The 20694-nt window shown below is 33.3% G+C and overlaps 2 protein-coding genes across 2 annotated transcripts in view; one reads left to right on the top strand and one right to left on the bottom strand.

The window, feature by feature from the left end:
• LOC118190786 (casein kinase II subunit beta) overlaps positions 1 to 15769 on the bottom strand; it is a 52592-nt gene extending 36823 nt beyond the window's left edge. The window contains exons 1-3 of the mRNA XM_035361560.2: positions 15640 to 15769; positions 15425 to 15506; positions 705 to 805 (exon numbers count right to left, since the gene is read on the bottom strand). Of these exons, the coding sequence (XP_035217451.1) occupies positions 705 to 776 (72 nt within the window). The 5' untranslated portion in view covers positions 777 to 805; positions 15425 to 15506; positions 15640 to 15769. The remainder of the gene's footprint in view (positions 1 to 704; positions 806 to 15424; positions 15507 to 15639) is intronic.
• An 887-nt stretch (positions 15770 to 16656) lies between these two features.
• LOC118190787 (DNA polymerase epsilon subunit 3-like) overlaps positions 16657 to 20694 on the top strand; it is a 39884-nt gene continuing 35846 nt past the window's right edge. Inside the window, exon 1 of the mRNA XM_035361562.2 lies at positions 16657 to 16805. The gene's annotated coding sequence lies outside the window, so the exon portion shown is untranslated. The remainder of the gene's footprint in view (positions 16806 to 20694) is intronic.

Here is a 20694-nt window from a genome sequence, read left to right as displayed (position 1 = left end):
ATACAAACAAATAAATATCTTGATTAAACTTAACATAGTAAAAAGACTGACGAAGATGGAATACCAGTACTCCAAACATAGTAAAAAGGTCAATCGTATAATATTCTGGCAGACTTTGGTACTCACAATAAATTTAATATTTTAAAATCTTCATTAAGGAAATTTAATAAAGAAATTTTTCTGCTTTAACTGTACTCGCACCAAACTTAGTTACCTTGCACTTTTTTTTTTTTTTTTTTTTAGGGAACGGAGTGAGTATCCTTATTATTAGTAGGATAGAATCCCTTTTGGGTAAGGTTCAAATAAGTTGTCTGCTTACATCAAGTTGAATCTGTAAAAACATTCAGATCACAGGTTCAAGTAATGAATGCACTGCTCACGAACTCTTGCTGTATTTTAATTAATGAATACATCAGTTGTTGTCATAATACCTTTAAGTACATGATATGCATCTCGAAATGCACTTAAACAATTAAGCTACTATAACTATTAGAAGAAAAAGAGTTCCATCCTGAAATTATAATCATGAAAATACTATTTAATCATTATATTTTTTGAAGCTCAAGGTTGGGGCCAAACCATTGCCTGCTTGGAGAATTAATTCATACATACAATTACAGTTGAGTTATTTTATCAAAAAAATTACTTCTCTTCTTGTTTTAATGCACCTAATATTAGAATTAGAAAAATTAATATCTGCTTACTTCACAAAAGAATTCATTGCCTCGTAACCCACAAAACCAAGAAATCCATGATACTTCCTCAGAAGAACTCATTTCTTCGCTCCCCGGGGAATCAATTTTTGCTAAATAATAAATTTTTCACAATTAGAGATAAAATTACAAGTGTTTCAAATTAACTAGTTAAACCACTTTAAAGAAGATTTAACTAAGTACACAATGGAAATAATTCACTGTGTACTTAATTAGTAACCTATCACAGTTCACAGGATTTAGACCTTAGTTTATAGAAACTTACTAGAAAATATTATATAGAATTAAAGGAGAAACTTCATCTAATTTGTTGCAAAATGATACAACAGCAAGCTGTGCCACACAATTTTTCAGAAACAATTTGTAATGAGAACAAAGAATATTCAAATCAACACAATACAGAACTTGCTTAAAAAAAATTTACATATTTTCACTTCAATCGTGGGTACTTTTCTGTTTTGAGTACCGTAAAAAAATTGCATCGAAAATGTATGCACAAAAGCCTCCAAATCTAGCGTACGCGCTGATTTCAGATTGCGCAAGTTTATTTAGTTCTATATTTTCTAAAACGCCATTAAAATACTAGTTTAATATTTAAATCCTTTTTTGATTTCCTATGGATTTAACAATTTGGGAATTGCCCATGACGAAAAGTCTGCAATAGAATTTTGGGTAAAGTGCAGAATCACCCACTGCTTAACGCGTTTTTAAAAATTGCACATACTCGGTATCCATGTACACATCGAGCTATTTTCACATTAAAAAAAAAAAAAAAAAAAAAAAAAAAAAAAATTTGCACAAAAATGGCACTGCGCACACCTTTTACTTTATCTATGTACACATCGGCCTATTTTCACTTAAAAAGTAAAAGAAAATTTACACAAATCCAATTGTTTTTACCCTTGTAAAAAGCGGCAAACAAATAAGTGGGCGATTCTGCACTTTACCGAGAATTTTTTCAAAGAAAAGGCTTTATTCATTATAGAAAATTATGTTTGAACAACCAACGAGATGAAACTATGCTTTAGGGATAACTCGGTAGCGAAATAGCGATGCAGGCATTCAGTTATGTTTAACAATTTTTACATAAATTATAATAATGATCTGAAATAGTTATTTACTCTTATGCTTCCATTCAGTCATGTTTAGCCTTTTTTATATAAATTATAATAATAAAAAAGTATTATATGAAATTAACCTTTCATCTAAATTAAAACATCAATCTTAGATAGTTATTTACTATTATACTTCCCTTCTTGCGTTAGGGTTGCCACAATTATTTTTGGCAGCACTGGCATCAACAATAGTTTGGTGATTTTTTAAGGCCCTCAAAAAAGAATAGTATCCAATCGTGAAATCTGGCACTGATCCTAATATCCGAATAATGATTATACTGCAAGTTTGAAGAAATAGACTGTTCTTTTTTTAGTTACATAATAAGATATGAATATGTCACATCAAGACCTCCATGTGTATATGCATACATTTCTGAGTCTAGTTCTGATGATAGAAGATAACCATTAAAACTTTAATTACTGCAAGCTCAAGTTCTGAGATTATCTGGTAATGAAATTCATTAAAATTAACACTAATTATTCTGAATCCCTGATGCAACATAACAAAATCATCACCTCTTTTTTAAACCTGATTTCACATAAATTCACTTAAGTACAAATCCAAGTAGTGTTACACTGTTCTGCAACATCCTTTGCTGTGCCATTTTGACAAACTCCACAGTCTTTTATTTTTTTGAGTATGCATATCAGTATACAGATTTAAAACATTATTAAACTCCTTTCTAAAATATTGATGTGTGTTTTTTAGCAGACACATTACCTATGGCGCATACACCTTTTCATCCCTAATGTTTCATGCAGGGATATTGCATTCAAGATGCCTCCATGGTCAGTGATACCATATTGAAACAATGGACTTTTTCAACATTGGTCATGGCGGCTTCAAATGGGCATTCAAAAAACATATTTTATCACCAGAAGATGTTTGACCACATTTAAACTTATTTATCCAGGCAAAAACACTGGTGTTACGAATTTTGTATTTACATGTAAACAATTTTGGTGAAATTATAGCATCTTTTGTATAATGTAACACAGAAGGTCTGAAAAAGAGAAGCTGGAAAATAAGATTACAAGGGCAAGTCTATTTAACATAGAGGTAAATGGCTATCTTGCTAAACTGGACATCTATTCTATGATCACTGGATCTGTCTACAACTTGAGCGAACAATATTGACTCAAAAGAACCAGTATGGACAGCCATCACAACTTATCGGAGAAAGCCATTCTGTGGTCCTCAGTTGGTGGGCGGGTGGGTCCATTTAACTTTACTGAAAGGGGACAAGGCTTCAAGGAGCTTTAGACCAATCGTAGTACAGGCGAGTGACGAAATTTATAGCACGCGCTGGCTGAAGTTCTAGGAATATTCTCCCATTATTTCACTAACTCACACGCTGCATTTGTAGTTTGAAAAAATGGTACAAAACACTATTATGACCAACACGCAGTAGAATATGCTGCTGTGTTATGTAAAAAAAATTCCCATTTTTTAATGTGAAAGTTAACGCAGGAATTTAGAGCTAAGAAATAAAGAGTGATATGGGATACCACGAAACCATGAAAGCAATGGTAAATAAATAAGAGTAAATGAATTAAGCTTACTTCAAATCCTTTTAGAAATAAACAATTTTAATCATTTAAATTTATAATATGATTAATTTGCATTACAATCTAACTAAGTTTTTGTTTTGTATTTTTTCTTTTCTGTTTCATTAAAACTACTATTACTATTGGAAAAATATTTCTTTAAATAAGAAATTAGAAAGTAAATATTTCTTTCTTAAAATTTCTTCCTCTTTTTTATTTTATTTTTCTATGAAAAATATTTCTTTCAGGAAAAGAAATAAAATTCATTCGCTATTACAGTATGGCCGATTGCTGCCGCATTCAATTATCACACACGCATCAAAATGCTTTATTTTAAATAATTTATTCTATAATTAACATGAAAGAAAATATTTTTTCAATATCAAATATATAACCAAAATTAATTCGTTTTGCAATTTTTTTCACACAATTACTAATACCTTTTTTCCCAATATTACATTGCTGTTATTTAAATTTTGTATGTATATAAGAACCGCTCAGTTTAAATATTCTTCCTTCTGAAAAGATTTTGTTCTGTGAAAATAATTAAAAGATAGTAATATTTTCACAATGGAAGTACTAAAGTAAAAATAATCAGTGTAGGTCTCCTGCAGTTGAAGTCTCTGTTAAACCAGCGTTTCGGCACATTTTAAATAGAAAACTAATAATAATCAATATCTCTTTTACAATATAAAAATGAGAATGCTATGAACATTATTATTATTTTTTAAGTTTGCAAAGAAACAATGATTTTTTAATACTATAATAGGTTACAAAAGTACTATTCCATGATTAAACCCTTAGTCTTATAGCATTGTTACTTTATAGTATAATACAATAATAATACAGTATAATTCTACTAACAAGCCCACCAGTCGCCGAGCGGTAGAGTCGCTGAACGCAGGTAGTTTGGTCTGAGGTTCGAATCCCGTGAACGAGCTGGCCTGCGTTTTCGTGGCTTTCCCCATGTGTAACGTGTATACGAGCCAGTTTCCCTTAGAAAGTCCTCACTTAGAAACCAGTTTTAAAACGTATTAAAATTACACACACACACAATAATAATAATAATAATAATAATAATAATAAAAAGAAAAGAAAAGAAAAAAAAATCTGAAAGCCTTAAGATTTTATATTACTCCCAAAGGGCCATTTTTTTAACGTTTTGCGTGTTACCTTTATTTATTAAATATCATGTTTTTCCCACTTAAACTATAAAATTGAATTCAACAGCAATATTATATAATTTAAAAAAAGCATGTCTTTAGAATTTCGATACATAGTTTCGCGCGCTAGAGATGAAAGTGTTTTTTTCCATACAATGTTGCCATTGCTCGCTTTGAAATCGTTGGGTTTCTTAATCAAAAACTCATAAATGCTTTACAAAATATGATATATGAAATGGATAATAATACAAATTCCCAGTTCCAAATTTGGGCCTCCAGATGCCTATATTAGGATGGAGGATTACATTATTCAGAGTTTCATGGCTCTAGGTACCGTTGTTTTATCACAGTGCGAGAAACATTCATACATTCTGCAGATTCCTCATTATTTAATTTTAATATAATAGAGTGCGATAATACTTGGTGGCAACGATTTGAAAAGTGAAATGCCACAAAATGGCAAAACGAAATTAATAGCCCCTCTGGGCTAAAACTTATTTTTAAAAGTATCACACTAGTAGTAGTACAGCTACTGAAAAAAATATTATAAAGCTATTTTATAATTTTTTTAAAAAAATTTTTATTTTACAGTAGTGTGAATTTCGCGTAATAATGAACGACATTTTTGTGTTCACAGTATTATTCGTAAGGTATTCAACTGTTAGATTTTAAAGTAAACGTAATTCTTGCTGTACATAAATCGAGTAGAAGCTTATCGGATGTCTATATTTGTATTAAATGAAGAAGGTTTATGTGCTTGATAAACTTATTACCTTCTACATTTTTAAAGTGTACAATTACAATTTATATCTATAATTTCAGGAATAGTATAACCTTTCTTTCAGTAGAAATTGCGTTCTTGTTTTCTGAATGTGGCTCCAAATACTCTCTCAGTTCATCGCAAATTAAAATAACTATAAATTTTAGCAATATGAAATACGCAATGAAAACATCTTTTGGCACAGCAAAAGCATCAACATATTTTCTATAAATTCGCCCCCGATTCATCGTTTAAATATGAAAAAATCAACGGCGAAAACACATATAAAGCCATTGTCTACTTAGTACGTCAACTGCACAACCCTGATTGACGATGCGGCAACACTTTTTCACGCGCTTTCGACAACTTCCGTACTCAGAGAATATAGGATGTCGGGCATACTAGCTGTTTTTTACTAGCAGCGACATCTGGCGGCCCACAACTTGCTGTCGACTCTTGTAGCATAGAATAACCGTCCTGATGAGATATTGCCAATATAGTGATGATTTTGGTGACTAATTTTTGCCAACAAATTTGGTGACATTGTGATCTGGCACCAGCATGGTACTGTGAACAACTTACATTGAAACAAATGTTTAATAAAGTTAACAAATAAATATTAAGCATTTTTTTTTTTTGTAAATTTTGATAACTTTTAGATCATAATTGCTCTTTATTTCATAAATTATCGTTTCATATTTTTAATTGTATAATTTCTGCATGCCATCTTACCAGATTTAAATTGATGATCTATAATCCGGAAAAACCCCTAATCCGGAATTGCCAAAGTCTCGACGAGTCCGGATTACGAACTTTGTACTGCATATACCTTCCAGCAACTTCAAGAAATGGAAGGTACTACAGACTTCTTAGCAGCTGGGATAAATTTTATAAGCCCAGAGAGAGCATTTAGTTTAGAGTTAGATCTCTGTGTGAGCTCTGTTCTTTACATGTGCTTTGCATTGCATTCTATATAATATTCTTAGTAGTTTAAAGTGGTAATGAATGATTATCTCTTGTCATATTAAGAAGAGCTGCATGAGTACTTTTATGGAAAGTTTCAACAAATGTAAGGTGTTTCTTTTGTAAAAATAAATTTTATCAAGCTATCATTATTTCTGTGCGCATTCAATCCATTATGAACATGTACACATGGAACAATTTTTAGAGTCAGGAATGGGGTTGAATGCTGGTGACAAGAGCAATGGAGAAGTAAGTAAGACAACTCGTGGCAGCCCTTTGATGCATTCAAAGAACAGACACAAAGGCAGAATGAGAGTGGATAAAGAAAAAATTGAAGCAGATCAAGAGGAAATGAAAATAGAAATTACTGCCATAATCGAAAACAAATCTGAGGCTATGCAAGGCAGAACAGACCCAATGGAAAATAAAGTTGGAGAAACTGAAGAATGAGTTTCTGCTGCTGTCGCCATGGAAGTTGACAGCTTAAAGACATCAATAATGATGGCCGATCAGAATTCAAACCCCTTTAAATTGGAACACATGTTGACCTAAGCCTCTTAAAAGCTATCCACATACGATGGCAAGACCTCCTTGCCAAGTGCACAAGATGCAATGTCTACAGAAATTTTTCTTGTTTATTTCTCTAAAGTGGCAAATACAAATGGATGGGAAGCTACAGTCAATCATCTTGCCCCTTTTCTGAGCACAGACACAGTGGATATCCTCCAAACTCTGCCTTGAAAACAGAGACTAGGCTTTCAAAGTTCTACCCAGTGCATTGGAGCTGCAATTTGGCAAGAAGTGTTGAAAAGACTACAGCAGGCTTCAGTTAAAATCTTGCTAACAAAGATTTCATGGAAACATCTTAGCAGCTCATCACGAACGTTGAAAGGCTGTCTCACCTCGCTTTTACAGATTTCCCATCAGAAACTAGAGCTATTCTGCCGAGAAGGACTTTTCTTCCATCGCAAAACCCCTTTACAAGCTGACAGAGAGCAAGCAAATGTTTTTGTGGACAAAAGAAAGTGAGAATGCATTTAAGAACCTGAAGGAAGCTTTAACATCTGCTCCAACCCTAATATATCCCCAGACTGACAAACCATTTATTCTTGACATGAATACAAGCAATGTTAGTGTCTGCTGTTTTATCCCAAGAAATACAGGGATTGGACAAAAATATGGAAACACCTTTAAAAAAAACATGTTTCTTTGCTTAATATGGTGTAGGAAACCCGTTGGCATCCAAAACAGTAGTCTTCTCGGAATGGATAAATACAGTTCCTGTATGTTTACCAAGGGAATATTATACCATTCTTCCTGCAAAACGGTGGCAAGTTCAGATCACGCTGTTGGCGGTGGATAACGAGAACGCACTTTCCGTTCCAATGTAGACCACAAAGGTTCGATAATATTCAGGTCTGGTGACTGTGGTGGCCAGGGGAGATGGGGCAACTCATCCTCGTGCTCAGAAAACCACTCCTGGACAATGTGAGCTGTGTGAACAGGGGCTTTGTCGTCTTGGAAGACACCATCACCATCGGGGAACAAAGTTTGTACCATGGGATGAGCTTGATCAGCCAAAATATTCACATAAGTCTTGGTAGTCATGTGCCCTGACACAGTTATCATGGGGCTAGCAGAGAACCACGATATGGCTGCCCAAACCATAACAGAACCTCCGCCATGTTTCACTCTTGGCAACAAGCAGTCTGTATTATAGGCTTGAGATGGCGTTCTCCAGACGTAAACTCGGCCAGAAGTGGGAAACAATGTGAAAGAAGACTCGTCAGACCATTTTACTCGCTTCCACTGCTCTATAGTCCAGGCCTTTATGACTTAAATACCACCTTTTCCTGTTAGCATCACTGATGAGTGGCTTCTCAATTGCAGCACGGCCAGCAATTCCCTGTTTATGAAGCTCCCTTCTAATTGTTTTGGTACTCACAGGGTTTGGTAACACAACATTCATTTCAGCAGTAACTTTTGCAGCTGTGGTCTTCTTATTTTTCGTCACAATTGCCCTTAATGATCGTCTGTCACGATCACTCAGGACACACTTTCGTCCACGCCGTGATTTGGCAGATGATGTTTTTCCGCTTTTCAAATATGCGGAATAAATCTTCGATACAGTACCTCTTGAAACACTAAACACCTCGGCTGTCCACGTTCGAAGTCTGTTACCTCTGACATAATACAATGACAACCTCGCACAACAGTACTCCGACAACAACTGAACTGTTTAGCACATTTACGGAGTTGTATAGGTGGCGTCAGTAGTCAAAAACGCCAGCGCCACCTACATGTTTCATTAAAATCAATCTTTCTTTTCAAACATGCATTTCACAAGGTGTTTCCATATTTTTGTCCAGCCACTGTAAATAGCCAAGAACATGTTGTAGCATACTGGAGCAAATGTTTGTCTTAACTGAAAAGGAAATTATTGTGTCTCCAGAAAAAAACTTCCTGTCATAATTAAAGCCATAAAATATTTCTTTCACTACCTCCATCGCAGAAAGTTTCTGCACCACACAGATCAAGTATCATTGATGTGGCTCTTAATTTCAAAAATTTCGAAGGCCAAATAGCCAGATGAAAACAGACACTTTGAATATGTCATCACTATCCATCATAGAAAAGGATCGTTACATGAAAATGTCAATGCCCTGTCTCAAAGATCTGGCACAAAAAGCTGCCAACATACACTGCTCGACACTGAAAATGCAACACCAAGAAGGAGTGGTCAGAAAGTGATGAAATTTGGAAAAAAGACAGAGACAGTAAGCAGAAATAAGTGATCTTTATTTCAAAATGATAGTCAGAATACAGAGCGAGAACGGCGTCGGCTCAGTAGGATGTAGGACCACCGCAGACAGCGATGCACAAAGAAACATGTCTAGGCATAGAGTCAATAAGAGTGCGGATGGTGTCCTGAGGGATGGCTTTCCATTCCCTTTCAACCATTTGCCACAGTTCGTCTTCTGAACGAGGCAGGGGCAGAGTCTGCAAACGGCATCCAATCACATCCCACACATGTTCGATTGGTGACAGGTCAGGAGAGTACGGTGGCCAGGGAATATCTGTATACCTTGCACGGCATGTTGGCATATGCGAACACTGTGTGGTCGGGTGTTATCCTGCTGAAAAATTACATTAGGCAGCCCCTAAAGGTAAGGGACTACCACCGGCCGCAGTACATTATGCAAGTATCGTTGGGCCGTCATAGTGCCCTGAATACGAACTAGAGGTGACCTGTAATCATAGGCAATAGCGCCCCAAACCATTATGCCACGCTGTCGCGCGGTGGAGTGTTCCACAGTTACTAGTTACTGCCGGATTAGATGTCTCCAAGTCGACTGTCACTGGATAAACAGAAGTGTGACTCATCTGAGAACACTATGTTTTGCCATTCAGTCATCCACATCGCTCCAGTCCGGCACCATTCTAAACGTTGCCGTCTATGCTGTGGGGTAAATGGCAATCTTCTTAACGGACGTCGTGAGTGCAGGCCATGTTCAACCAATCGATGGAAATGGTTCTGGCAGACACGGGAACATCCAGGGTATCTTGCACATGCTGCAGAATCTCGGTACAAGTGACTTGCGGGACCGCTACAGCTTGTCGGCGGACGCGTCGATCCACACATGCTGACGTTACTCTGGTTGCACCTGCACCCCTCCTTCTTCACCCATTTCCTTGTTTCAATCATGTTCGCCATAGCCGATGCACCGTGCTCGCATCCATGTGGGTATCAGTTGCGATTTGACGTAAGGACCAACCTGCCCTTCTCAGTCCGATCACCATACCCCTTGTAAAATCGTCCATCTGCTAGAAGTGCCTTCGTTGACGGCTGCCTGGCATTCTCTCTTATTACACGCATCCTCCGGGACAAAAACCAACTTTCTTCAATAATTCGTCTGGCAGAAATAACGACATGAATATTGCCCATTCTGCACGTTCCTTTCCTTATACCTTACTTCACGTGTGTTGGAGAGCTGTGCATTTCACATCATTCGCATAACTCAGTGACATGCGTCTACTCTAAAATTTGAGTAAATTTCTGACCACTCCTTTTTGGTGTTGCATTTTCAATCATTATGGAATCAATTCAATTCGTTATGGAATCCAATTCGAGGGAAAGGACTTTCTCCTTTAACTAGAGTCACCCTAGGGCGATCATCACACAGTCCTAAACAGGCTGAATGATGCTGTAGTTCAGATCTATACGTCATAAAATTCTAAGCCTAAAATCATTCATTAAAAGCCCCTTACTATGGCCCTAGCACGTAGTCTCCATGTATATAATGTAAATAGTATACAACGACCATGGTATTACTTGCATACAAATTTGTAAATTCATGCATTTAGTTATCAATTTTGTATTTGATTTGATGCATGTTATTTAATGAAATTATTATTGCACTGATTTTTGCTTGGCTTCTTGTCCTGAGCAGTTTTGGCAAAATTACATGAATTTTTGTATATACGCAAATTTTAGTTCTAGTGTCATTTTAAAATTGCAGTATCTTTTGCATGACAATCTATCTACTTAGACGCACTCATGATTTGCACACGATTAAAGTAATACATTTATTACAACATTAACTGACTTAAGGATTAGTTTAATTAATTTGATTACTAGATAGCACTCAACGGTTATTTGCCTAAGGTGAGGAATGCCTTTGTGAAGGACTTTATAATGGAAACTGGCTTGTATACATGTTACACAAAAGGAAAACTATGAAATCAGCCGTGCACTAAGATAAGAACCTCAGACGTAATTACCAGTGTTTGGCGACTACTGCTTGGCTACTGGTCAGCACAAGTTGCATAGGAGCCTTGAGAGCATCAACTTGTTTTGCAAAATTAGTGAACTATCTCAAATATATGAATTTGATCGTTTTCCAAGCACAAATAGTTTTAATCCTATAGTCCATTAGAAATTACTTAAAAAATAGGTAAAAATATATTTAAGGTGCTCCTTGGCGATAATTGGTGGTACATGGACACTGAGTTTGTGCAATTCTTGGACTTGCATTTTGGCCTTGTGTAGCAGTGATTTTTACTTCCAAAATCGCCGTTACATAAATCCAAAATAACAAGTCAAAGAATTGCACAAACTCCCTATCCAGGTACACATCAACCCATTTTCATTTAAAAAACATCAGAGAATTGCACAAACTAGGCATTGCACATTCCCTTGACCTTGTCCATGTACACATGGATCTATATTCACTTAAAAAGGTCAAAGGATCAGCCAACAAAAAATGTATAATCTCAATAAACTACATTTTAAATCAATGAAATAACATAAAAAAGGAAATTCATCTTAGCACTACACAAAGGAAATATCCACTTACCTTATTTACGAGTCCTCAAAACAAATAAAATTCCTTAACAGCATCCAAAAACTTAAAATTATCTTAACTAGAATCTGTATACTGGTGTCGGCACATAAATTCACAAAAACAAGAGTAAAAAATATCCTCCATAATCCCAAAACCGTTCAGGACACTTAATAATGGCTACTAAGTAAACCTTCATTTACACACTAGTCAATTAATGTTTTTTTCCCTTTCATTCTAAATTGTACAGAACTCCAAATTAATCTTACCACATTCAGCCATTTTACCGTGCAAACCACAAAATAACAATATACTTATCGAAAATCAGATGTGCACATTACATATCATCTCCCACGATTCAAATTGACCACAATCATGCAAGGAATTGCATCATAATAGGGTTTCCATAACATTCAACTACTCAGGTTACCATAAATGAAACAACTTAGCGATAATGCAAGGGGCACCCGTATATCTACTTTAACCAAAAAATAGCCTGAAAATGGTTTATATAGCAAAATCATTAAACAATTTACATGCATATAGCTGAAGAATGCATGCAATATCACTAACCACCTAAACAACTCTATAATTTGAATGTGTTAATATACATAATTTGTTCTACTAAAATAAAGTCAGTATTTTTTCTATATGTGGAGACATTATTTAGCTACACTGTATATTATACGAGAACATTTTTGGGGACTTTTTCGTTTTACCGGTGCAGGCGATAAAGTTGCCAATAATGGTACAGCTGATGCCAAAGGAAATATCCTCGCTGGTAACCTTTTACCCCACATTTTTAAAACAAATCGCAGCCATTTCTTATCAGATTGTTTCTTTCAATACTGACATACCATTTACATAGAATTTTTACCAGATAATTCAATTTTATGCCCTAAGGCCTTTCATGATAATTAAGCCAATTAGGATGCAATCACACCGCTCACCCGAAAATATAGAACAGGCAAAGTCAAGCACTGCGGTTTTACATAATTTCTGAGTAAGCTATTTGTACAAATTGAAATAATTCTTGAATTTAAACTTGTATTCCAAAGTGAGAAAATAACGTAGATAATTATTGAGAGAATTAGATTTTTGTAGCGTAGTTTAAGTGAAATGAGATCACTTGGGGTCACGTGATATGAACCGGCAAATCAGGATGTTGAACCATGAAAGCAAATTCTTAATGTCTTTTTACAAATTTATCGTCTTTATTTATTACCTTTTTACAAAATTTTAAATATTAAAATGTTTATGCTTTCAAAATAAAAAATTCTAACTAATATTTGTTAACATTTTTTATGTGTGTACTGTATGTTGTCACCAATAAAGTCTGCTTAGCAAAATTTGCGCTGGCCAAACAGAAAAGTACCCATTTTTGTAATACTTTGTACAGCTATTGGGTTTTTCAGAATAAGATCCACGAAAAATCACAAATGTCCTTACCAAGATTCGAGCTACAGATCTGACTGCCAGCTCGATATGCTCCCACGAGAGTTTGTATAATAATTACTTATACTCTCTGATCTTAAAGGATGAGTAGGAAGAGAGGAATGATCAAATCCTGGTGATAAATAAATTTTCTTTTTTAGTTCAGATGCCACCACAGAGCTATTAGGTTATCAGAGAAAGAAATAAAAAAAAAAAAAAAAAAAAAAAAAAAAAAAAAATAATAGATGTCCTCGCTAGGATTTAAATCATGGATTTTAAGATGGTTACATATTTAATATGGATATATAACAAGAGCATGCACGTAAGAAGAAGATAACTCCTTATAATTATATATTTAAATATTCAAAAAGAATGTAACTATGATTTTAAGAGGGAAAAATGATGATAAATGTAACTTTTTCAGGTAAAGTACTGTGTTATGGCCATTTCTGCACTTTTCCCTGAGAATAATTCCATGTTTTTAACAATGCACAGCATATTCCTATAGTTACAACAAATTTCAAATTTTAATCACTTCCCTCCACCAAACAAAATGTAAATTATAGTTAAGTCATTTTTATGAGGAAAGCTAAAATAATACTGGAGATTCTTTCAGCAGTGCAAGTACACAATAATTAGTGGAAAATCATTAGGTAATAGTTCATACATTCTCATAAATATGACAATATGTACCAATCTGATACTATGTAAGAGTCCTTACATTTCCTTGAGGAAATTACTGATCACAGTTATGCTTAATAAACAAAAATGCTAACAAAGTACCTAATGTTAACTTGTTTACAATTTATAATAAATTTAATTATTTAGGTAATGTTACTTTTGTTCCAACTGACTTTTAATATTTCACTAACATTGGTTATCGGGGCCATATTTCTAGTTTATGATTTGCTCCTGACAGATACACAAATGCCAAAATTTCAAACATTTTTAGGAAAAAGAGCAGAATTGCCCACTGCTTGGCGCGATTGTAAGAATTGCACATACTCAGTATCCATGTACACATTGACCTATTTTCCCTTAAAAAAACATCCCAGAATTGCACAAAAATGGCATTGTGCACTCCCTTTATCCATGTACACATCGACCTATTTTCACTTAAAAAGTCAAAGAAAATTGACAAAAATCCAATTCTTACTTTTGTAAAAAGCACCAAACAAATAAGTGGGAGATTCTGCACTTTAACTCATTTTTTTTTTTTTTTTTTAAATAACTGTAAATCTAATAACTATTTCTCACTCTGTTCTATGTTGCTTAGTTTAATTCTATCAAATATTATTTCAAAGAAGAAAAGCTATCAGTTCAAAATTTTAAAATGTTGTAGGTATAAATTTAATCAATTCCCAATTTCATGCAAAATATTAAAATATAAAATATAATTCATCAGCACAAATGTCCCTCCGTAAAATCTCTAATATTCAAATTAAAAATGCATAACTTTTCAAACATTTTAATCAATACCAAGACTTGAAAAATTATAGAGAATTTAGATTGGAATTTATCCTGAATGCTCAATGCACTTTTAGAGAATTTGATATAAATCTCTGCTGAAAAAGTATGACTTACATCAAATTTTCATGAAATGTGGTCACTCCTTAATGTTAACATTAAATCTACAGCTGAATTTTGTCTAAAGTTGCTTATCCTGTACTCACGAATATTCATACATTTAACTAGTCATTCTAAATGCAAACTACTTTTCAAAAACAAATAATGTTTGATTCAAAATGTTGTGCTGCTAAATAAAAAAGGGGGAACAAAAAAAAAAAAAAAAAAAAAAAAAAAAACTGCATTAAATTTAAAGTAGAATTATTTATTTTAGGATAAGAATTCTATTTTAAAAATCATCTCTAACACTGAAATTCTAAAACTGTATCGCAAAACACGTGCTACTTCGAAGTTCAATTATTAAAAAGGAACAGCGACAATTGCTATATGTGTAACACAGAATATAAATAATCTATAAAAATGAAATTTCGAATCATAACATAATAATAATCAAGCATTAAGATTAGCTCAATATCAGTCTCGCTTTTTTTAACATTACGCAATTATTTCCCTTTTTTTTACGATTATATTAGCATTCAAAAAGTGTATCGTATCACACATAATATTTTTGGCACTTCGAAGTTAAATTGTCACAACAGAATTTACTGCCAGCATTGTTATATATGTAGCATAGAATTATATATAAAAGTAAAATTATAACAAGCATTAAGATTCAATATAATTTTGCTGAACATGATTATACAAATATTTTCCTTCTTAACGGTTATATCAACATAAAACCACTACAAGCCACATTCTGCGCAATATGCAAGGTTTAGTACAATACAGAACGTAATTTACTTTACAGAATTTTTCTTACCTGATTAAAAGGAAACTATATTTCAAAGGAATGTTCTCTAACCTCCTGGTTTCACCCAGACCAAACTCAAATGAGATTTCACCTGCAAATCAAATTGGAAGCTGTTATTTCATTTGAAAGGACAAATCTTAATAATAAGCTGATGATAGTGACAAACTATATCGATAAAGTTACAGAGTGGATTTAGATAAAAATTTTTAAGATGAAATTCTTACCGATGTTGAAGTTTTTCTAATACTGTAAGAACAATAGTAATTGCAAAAATAAAAATATTTATGAGAGGAATTAGCGCTGCCTTGCTTTCGCTCTGTGGTCACCCACAAGAGGGCTCTGTGTGCACCTTGGTAATTAATTATTGACAAATCAATTTATTTAAGAGGAATGCTAATTTTATAATTATTTTACTCTCACGAAATAAAAATATATTTATATTTAATAATTTTTCTCTAGGGCGTCCAATATAATTGTAGCTTAACGCGAAATTGTATGACAGAAATTTAAATTACCTTTTGTTAATACGGCGTTTGAATTAAACTTATAAAAACATTTAAATAAGTAATATAAAGCATGTTTTAATGTTTCTCTGATATATGTATGCTTACAGTTTCTCGTTGTTTAAATCCTAAAATCCTTTACATCCGAAAAAAGCAGTAAAAAAAGATAAATGCGAAGCGTCGGAAAACCCCGAGGTAACGACCGGTGATCTCAAAATGAAAAACAGTTTGTATACGTATTTACCGGTAAGGTTTTATTTATATTAGCATGCGTTGTCTTTCCAATTTTGCTCAAAATTATATGATATATTATATACCTTATAAGTTACAAACTAAATCTCCTTTATATGCTCATTTACAAAATTATGCTAGTGTACCTATATATTCCAAATTGAAGTTAATTTTATTTACTTCACGTTACATTCCTAATCAGATGAGTTTTCCCCCCCAGTTTTTGACACATCCATACACACACACACGCACCAATAGACGCTATAACATATTAAGATTATTTTCTACTTCTCTTCCTTTTCCTCTCGAGGCCCATTTTTTTAAAAATTTTTTTTCCTTTCTCCTCTTAACTACTACGGGCTATTTATTTTGTCCCAATTTTTCTTCCAAGCCTTTTGAACTCGTATAAAAAAATACGAAGTTCTTTTTACTCTTCTCTGGAAACCGAAATTGTCCCCTTTCTATATAACTTTCCTTCGCAGCTAAGCTTGATTTTTCGCCCATCGGTGCAGAAAGACTTAGCGGGTGCAAAACAAGACATATGTCTACTTTGTCTGTCTGTCTGTTTCCGTTTTCTGGAAATCTTCTGTTCACAGAAAAATTAATTGAATTTACGTAATTTTCAAACTACGCTAATTTTGTTTTACTCGTTTACAGTAAGTTCTAATTCTCGTTTTATTTAGTTTTATTTCTTTCTTTATTTCTTTTCAAAAATGATTTTGCGGTTATTTAACGAAACGCTGACTTTCTTTCAAAATTAATTCATATAATTTTATTTATTTGCCACTTTGTGAACCATCCCCCATCACTTCTTCGATTTCAAAATGTTCGAAGTGTACAGAGATTTGTGTAAAATAAGCAAAATCTGTTATGTTTTAAAATAACTTTCTCTTGTACTGACTAAGAGTATGTAATATTTATTTTTGTTGAAATTATTCAACAGAAAGTTGCATCAACAGTTTGTCTTCAATCAAGCAAATGCTTTTGTAATCTAGAAATATCACAGAATCTAATTTCTAGCAATTTTTAGAATTTTTTTTCCTTTGTGTATTATAAAAGATAGCTTGTAAGGAATAGCTCAATAGCTTATAAGCAAGTAGGTTATAAATCAATGACTAAATTTCACCCACAGTGAAACAGCATGAGTAAACTAAATAAATTTTTTTTAAAAAAAAGGTCATATTATGCCTTTAGGGAACTACTCTGATATGCACCCTCAAGTCGCCAAACTTTTTGGCGAGAAAATCCATGCTGCCATATTGCTATCTAAATTTTTTGTCTACATTTCGAACTTTAAGCTTAAAATGTCTTCAAAAACACAGTTTTCGCTAAAGCAAAAACCACATTTTGAACACACAATTTAAGCTAAAAATCCGAAACAAAAACAAAAAATTTAGATAGCAAATCCGTAAAGTTTCTAACCAAAATTATTTGACAAGAGTCCATGTACACAGTGATATGTTTTAACATAAAAAAAAAATCTACGAATGGCACAATCTAGGCAACGAACGGATCTACGAACTACGCTCACCTCGCTTTAATAAATTAACATAACAACAATAAATTTCAAAGAATACTATGTACACAGCATCCTGTTTAAACTTAAAAAAACATCTATGAATTGCACAATTTAGGCAACCTACGAACTACGCACACCTCACTTTAATAAATTAACATAACAATAAATTTCAAAGAATACCATGTACACAGTGTCCTGTTTCAACTTAAAAAAACATCTACGAACTACGCTCACCTCACTTTAATAAATTAATATAACAATAATAAATTTCAAAGAATACCATGTATACTGTGTTCTGTTTCAACTTTAAAAAAAATATACATATTGCACAATTTAGAACAGTACGCACTAATCAACAAAATAACTAAAATAAATTTCAAACAATTAAAAAAAAAAAAAAAAAAGCAACAATAACGACATAAATTCATACTAAAAAAACAATGAACATAACATTCTACAAAATAAGAACGAGAATAAAATAAAATGCACTTACCATTAATTAATGCTTTTTCAAACAGAAGAAATACCACTTTTAACATGCCGCCACGTAATCACTATCGTATTTATATGACAGCCAGACACACTATCCAGAAAATTCATACTATGGTTCACAAATAAATAATGGCTGATCTTTAGAATATGGTAACTGGTAGTTTGGCGACATTTTGGAGGCGATAAAGGTTACTTACTACCTGGGACTTTGGTAATAATGTAATGTGAGCAGTACTCAGTTCCGATTACGCATTATTTTGTGTGTGGAAAATGAGAGATCATGGGATATGTCAGGTGATATTAATGGACGAATTACGGTTCTTTAGTCAGAAAAGGGGGTAATTTGGAAAAATATCTGTGGCTGTATATTATTTTGTATTAAGCTTCATTGTGTGTTGTGTGAAGTAGGGTTGAATAATTTTGGGATTTTATGGCGCTGTCTAAAGTGAATTCTAGATGTGATAAAGAGAATTTTGCTTTTTATTTAGCGGAGGAAGTGTGGAGGAAAAATTCGCAGAAAAAATCGTTCAATAATTTTATTGAATCCATAATAAAAGTGTATCCACCATGTAAGCAAGATTCTGAAGAAGATTAGATAAGTTAGTATTTTTAATTATTTGAGGATATTATTTTTATGCATTGTTCTAAATGTAAGGTGGAAGTAAAGTAATTTGGTATCATTGGGAAAATTGTTATTAGAAATGATTTAGTTTAAAGTAATTAGGATTGTAAGCTAATTTTTATTAATTTAATGTATGTGCTTATTTATATTTTAAGTAGTGTTTTTTAATTTAATTATATTTTAATTAAATGATAGTTATTTTGTGAATTTTATGTTTGTAGGAATTTGGTATACGTTTTAGTTGAAGTAAAGGTGCATGGAAATAATTTAAATATTTGACACTAAGTATTTGTAATTTTTGCGGTATGAATTCGCTGGTGACGTTTATAATATAATAGATAATTTAAAGGTAAAAGTGTTTGGATATTTTATTTATTTTATACGTGGAAATGTTCATATTTGGAAAGGGTACATACTTTTTCGTTATTAGGTAATTTCATATATGTTCTTTTTAACGGGTTTAAAGATTCCGAAAATTGTCTTGCATTTTCGTGAAATTTTTCTAATTTATGAGAAAAAAGCAGTGTACATGGATATGGTGAAGAGTGTGCGCAATGCCATTTTTGTGCAATTCTGGGATTTTTTTTTAAGTAAAAATAGGTCGACGTTTACATGGTTTATTGATATTTTAATTAAATGATAGTTATTTTTTGAATTTTATGTTTGTAGGAATTTGGTATACGTTTTAGTTGAAGTAAACGTGCATGGAAATAATTTAAATATTTGACACTAAGTATTTGTAATGCTTGCGGTATGAATTCGTTGGTGACGTTTATAATATAATAGATGATTTAGAGGTAAAAGTTTTTGGATATTTTATTTATTTTATATGTGGAAATGTTCATATTTGGAAAGGGTATATACTTTTTCGCGATCGGGTAATTTCATATATGTTCTTTTTAACGGGTTTAAAGATTCAGAAAATTGTCATGCATTTTCGTGAAATTTTTCTAATTTATGAGAAAAAAGCAGTGTACATGGATATAGTGAAGAGTGTGCGCAATGCCATTTTTGGGTAATTCTGGGATGTTTTTTTAAGTAAAAATAAGTCGACGTGTACATGGTTTATGTGTATGTGTTATTTTGAAAAACGCGTGAGGAGTATGGTATTGTGCACTTTTTCCCAATTTTGCAGTGAATATTTGTCATGATTAAGCAGTTTTGTTAGATAAAATTTCTAGCATAAGTGTAATTCGGCTAGTAGATTGTTGGAAGAAGTGTTCAGTAGATAAAAAGAAAAGAAACATGTCTTTACTTCGTGAAGACAAAATGGTGGCGGGAAAAAAAAAATAGAGGGTTGCTGTAGGAAAGTTGGTCGCCAAAAAATCGCCAAGTTACCATAATCTAAAGATCAACCAAAATAACAAATAATCACAAATCCCTACTTCTATCATGCACAGCCACTAAAAATAATCTCCCAGACCCTCTTTCCACACCTCCAAATACCCTTTGCCCCTAAACAGGATGGCCACAACGATATTTCCTTTTGCCGAACTTCAATTCAACAACTTCCACCATTTTATCTTTCTCCCCTAGCTTCTTAGACGCAAAGCATGACGCTAACCAACGAACTCCAGCGAAAGATTTTTCAAAGTCAACAGGGTTGCCATACAACACGCAATCGCACCAAAAACCAGCACAGAACACATATCACCACATTTGGTGAAATTAAGGCGTGTATCAGAGTTGTACCGCCTTTAGTTGAGCCACAATGTATAGTGAAAGTTAACTGTGAGTTTTAGGCAGAGATGATGAAAACTGCGATGTGTGGTTCACTACTATACTTAAATGCTGAAATTCCCGTAGGAATTATTTAGAATCACATTAGAAAAAAGTCCAGAGAACTGTAAGCCCGCAGGGGGCTCACTTTTGTGAGTACGGGTGTGGCAGTCTCGAGGTACCCTAGCCCTTC

This window comes from Stegodyphus dumicola, chromosome 10 (genome assembly GCF_044657685.1).
Source record: "Stegodyphus dumicola isolate Sdum_Otavi_A_Nest chromosome 10, ASM4465768v1".
NCBI lineage: Eukaryota > Metazoa > Arthropoda > Arachnida > Araneae > Eresidae > Stegodyphus > Stegodyphus dumicola.
Note: the sequence above shows the minus strand (reverse complement) of the source record. Positions and strands in the feature narration are given on the sequence as shown.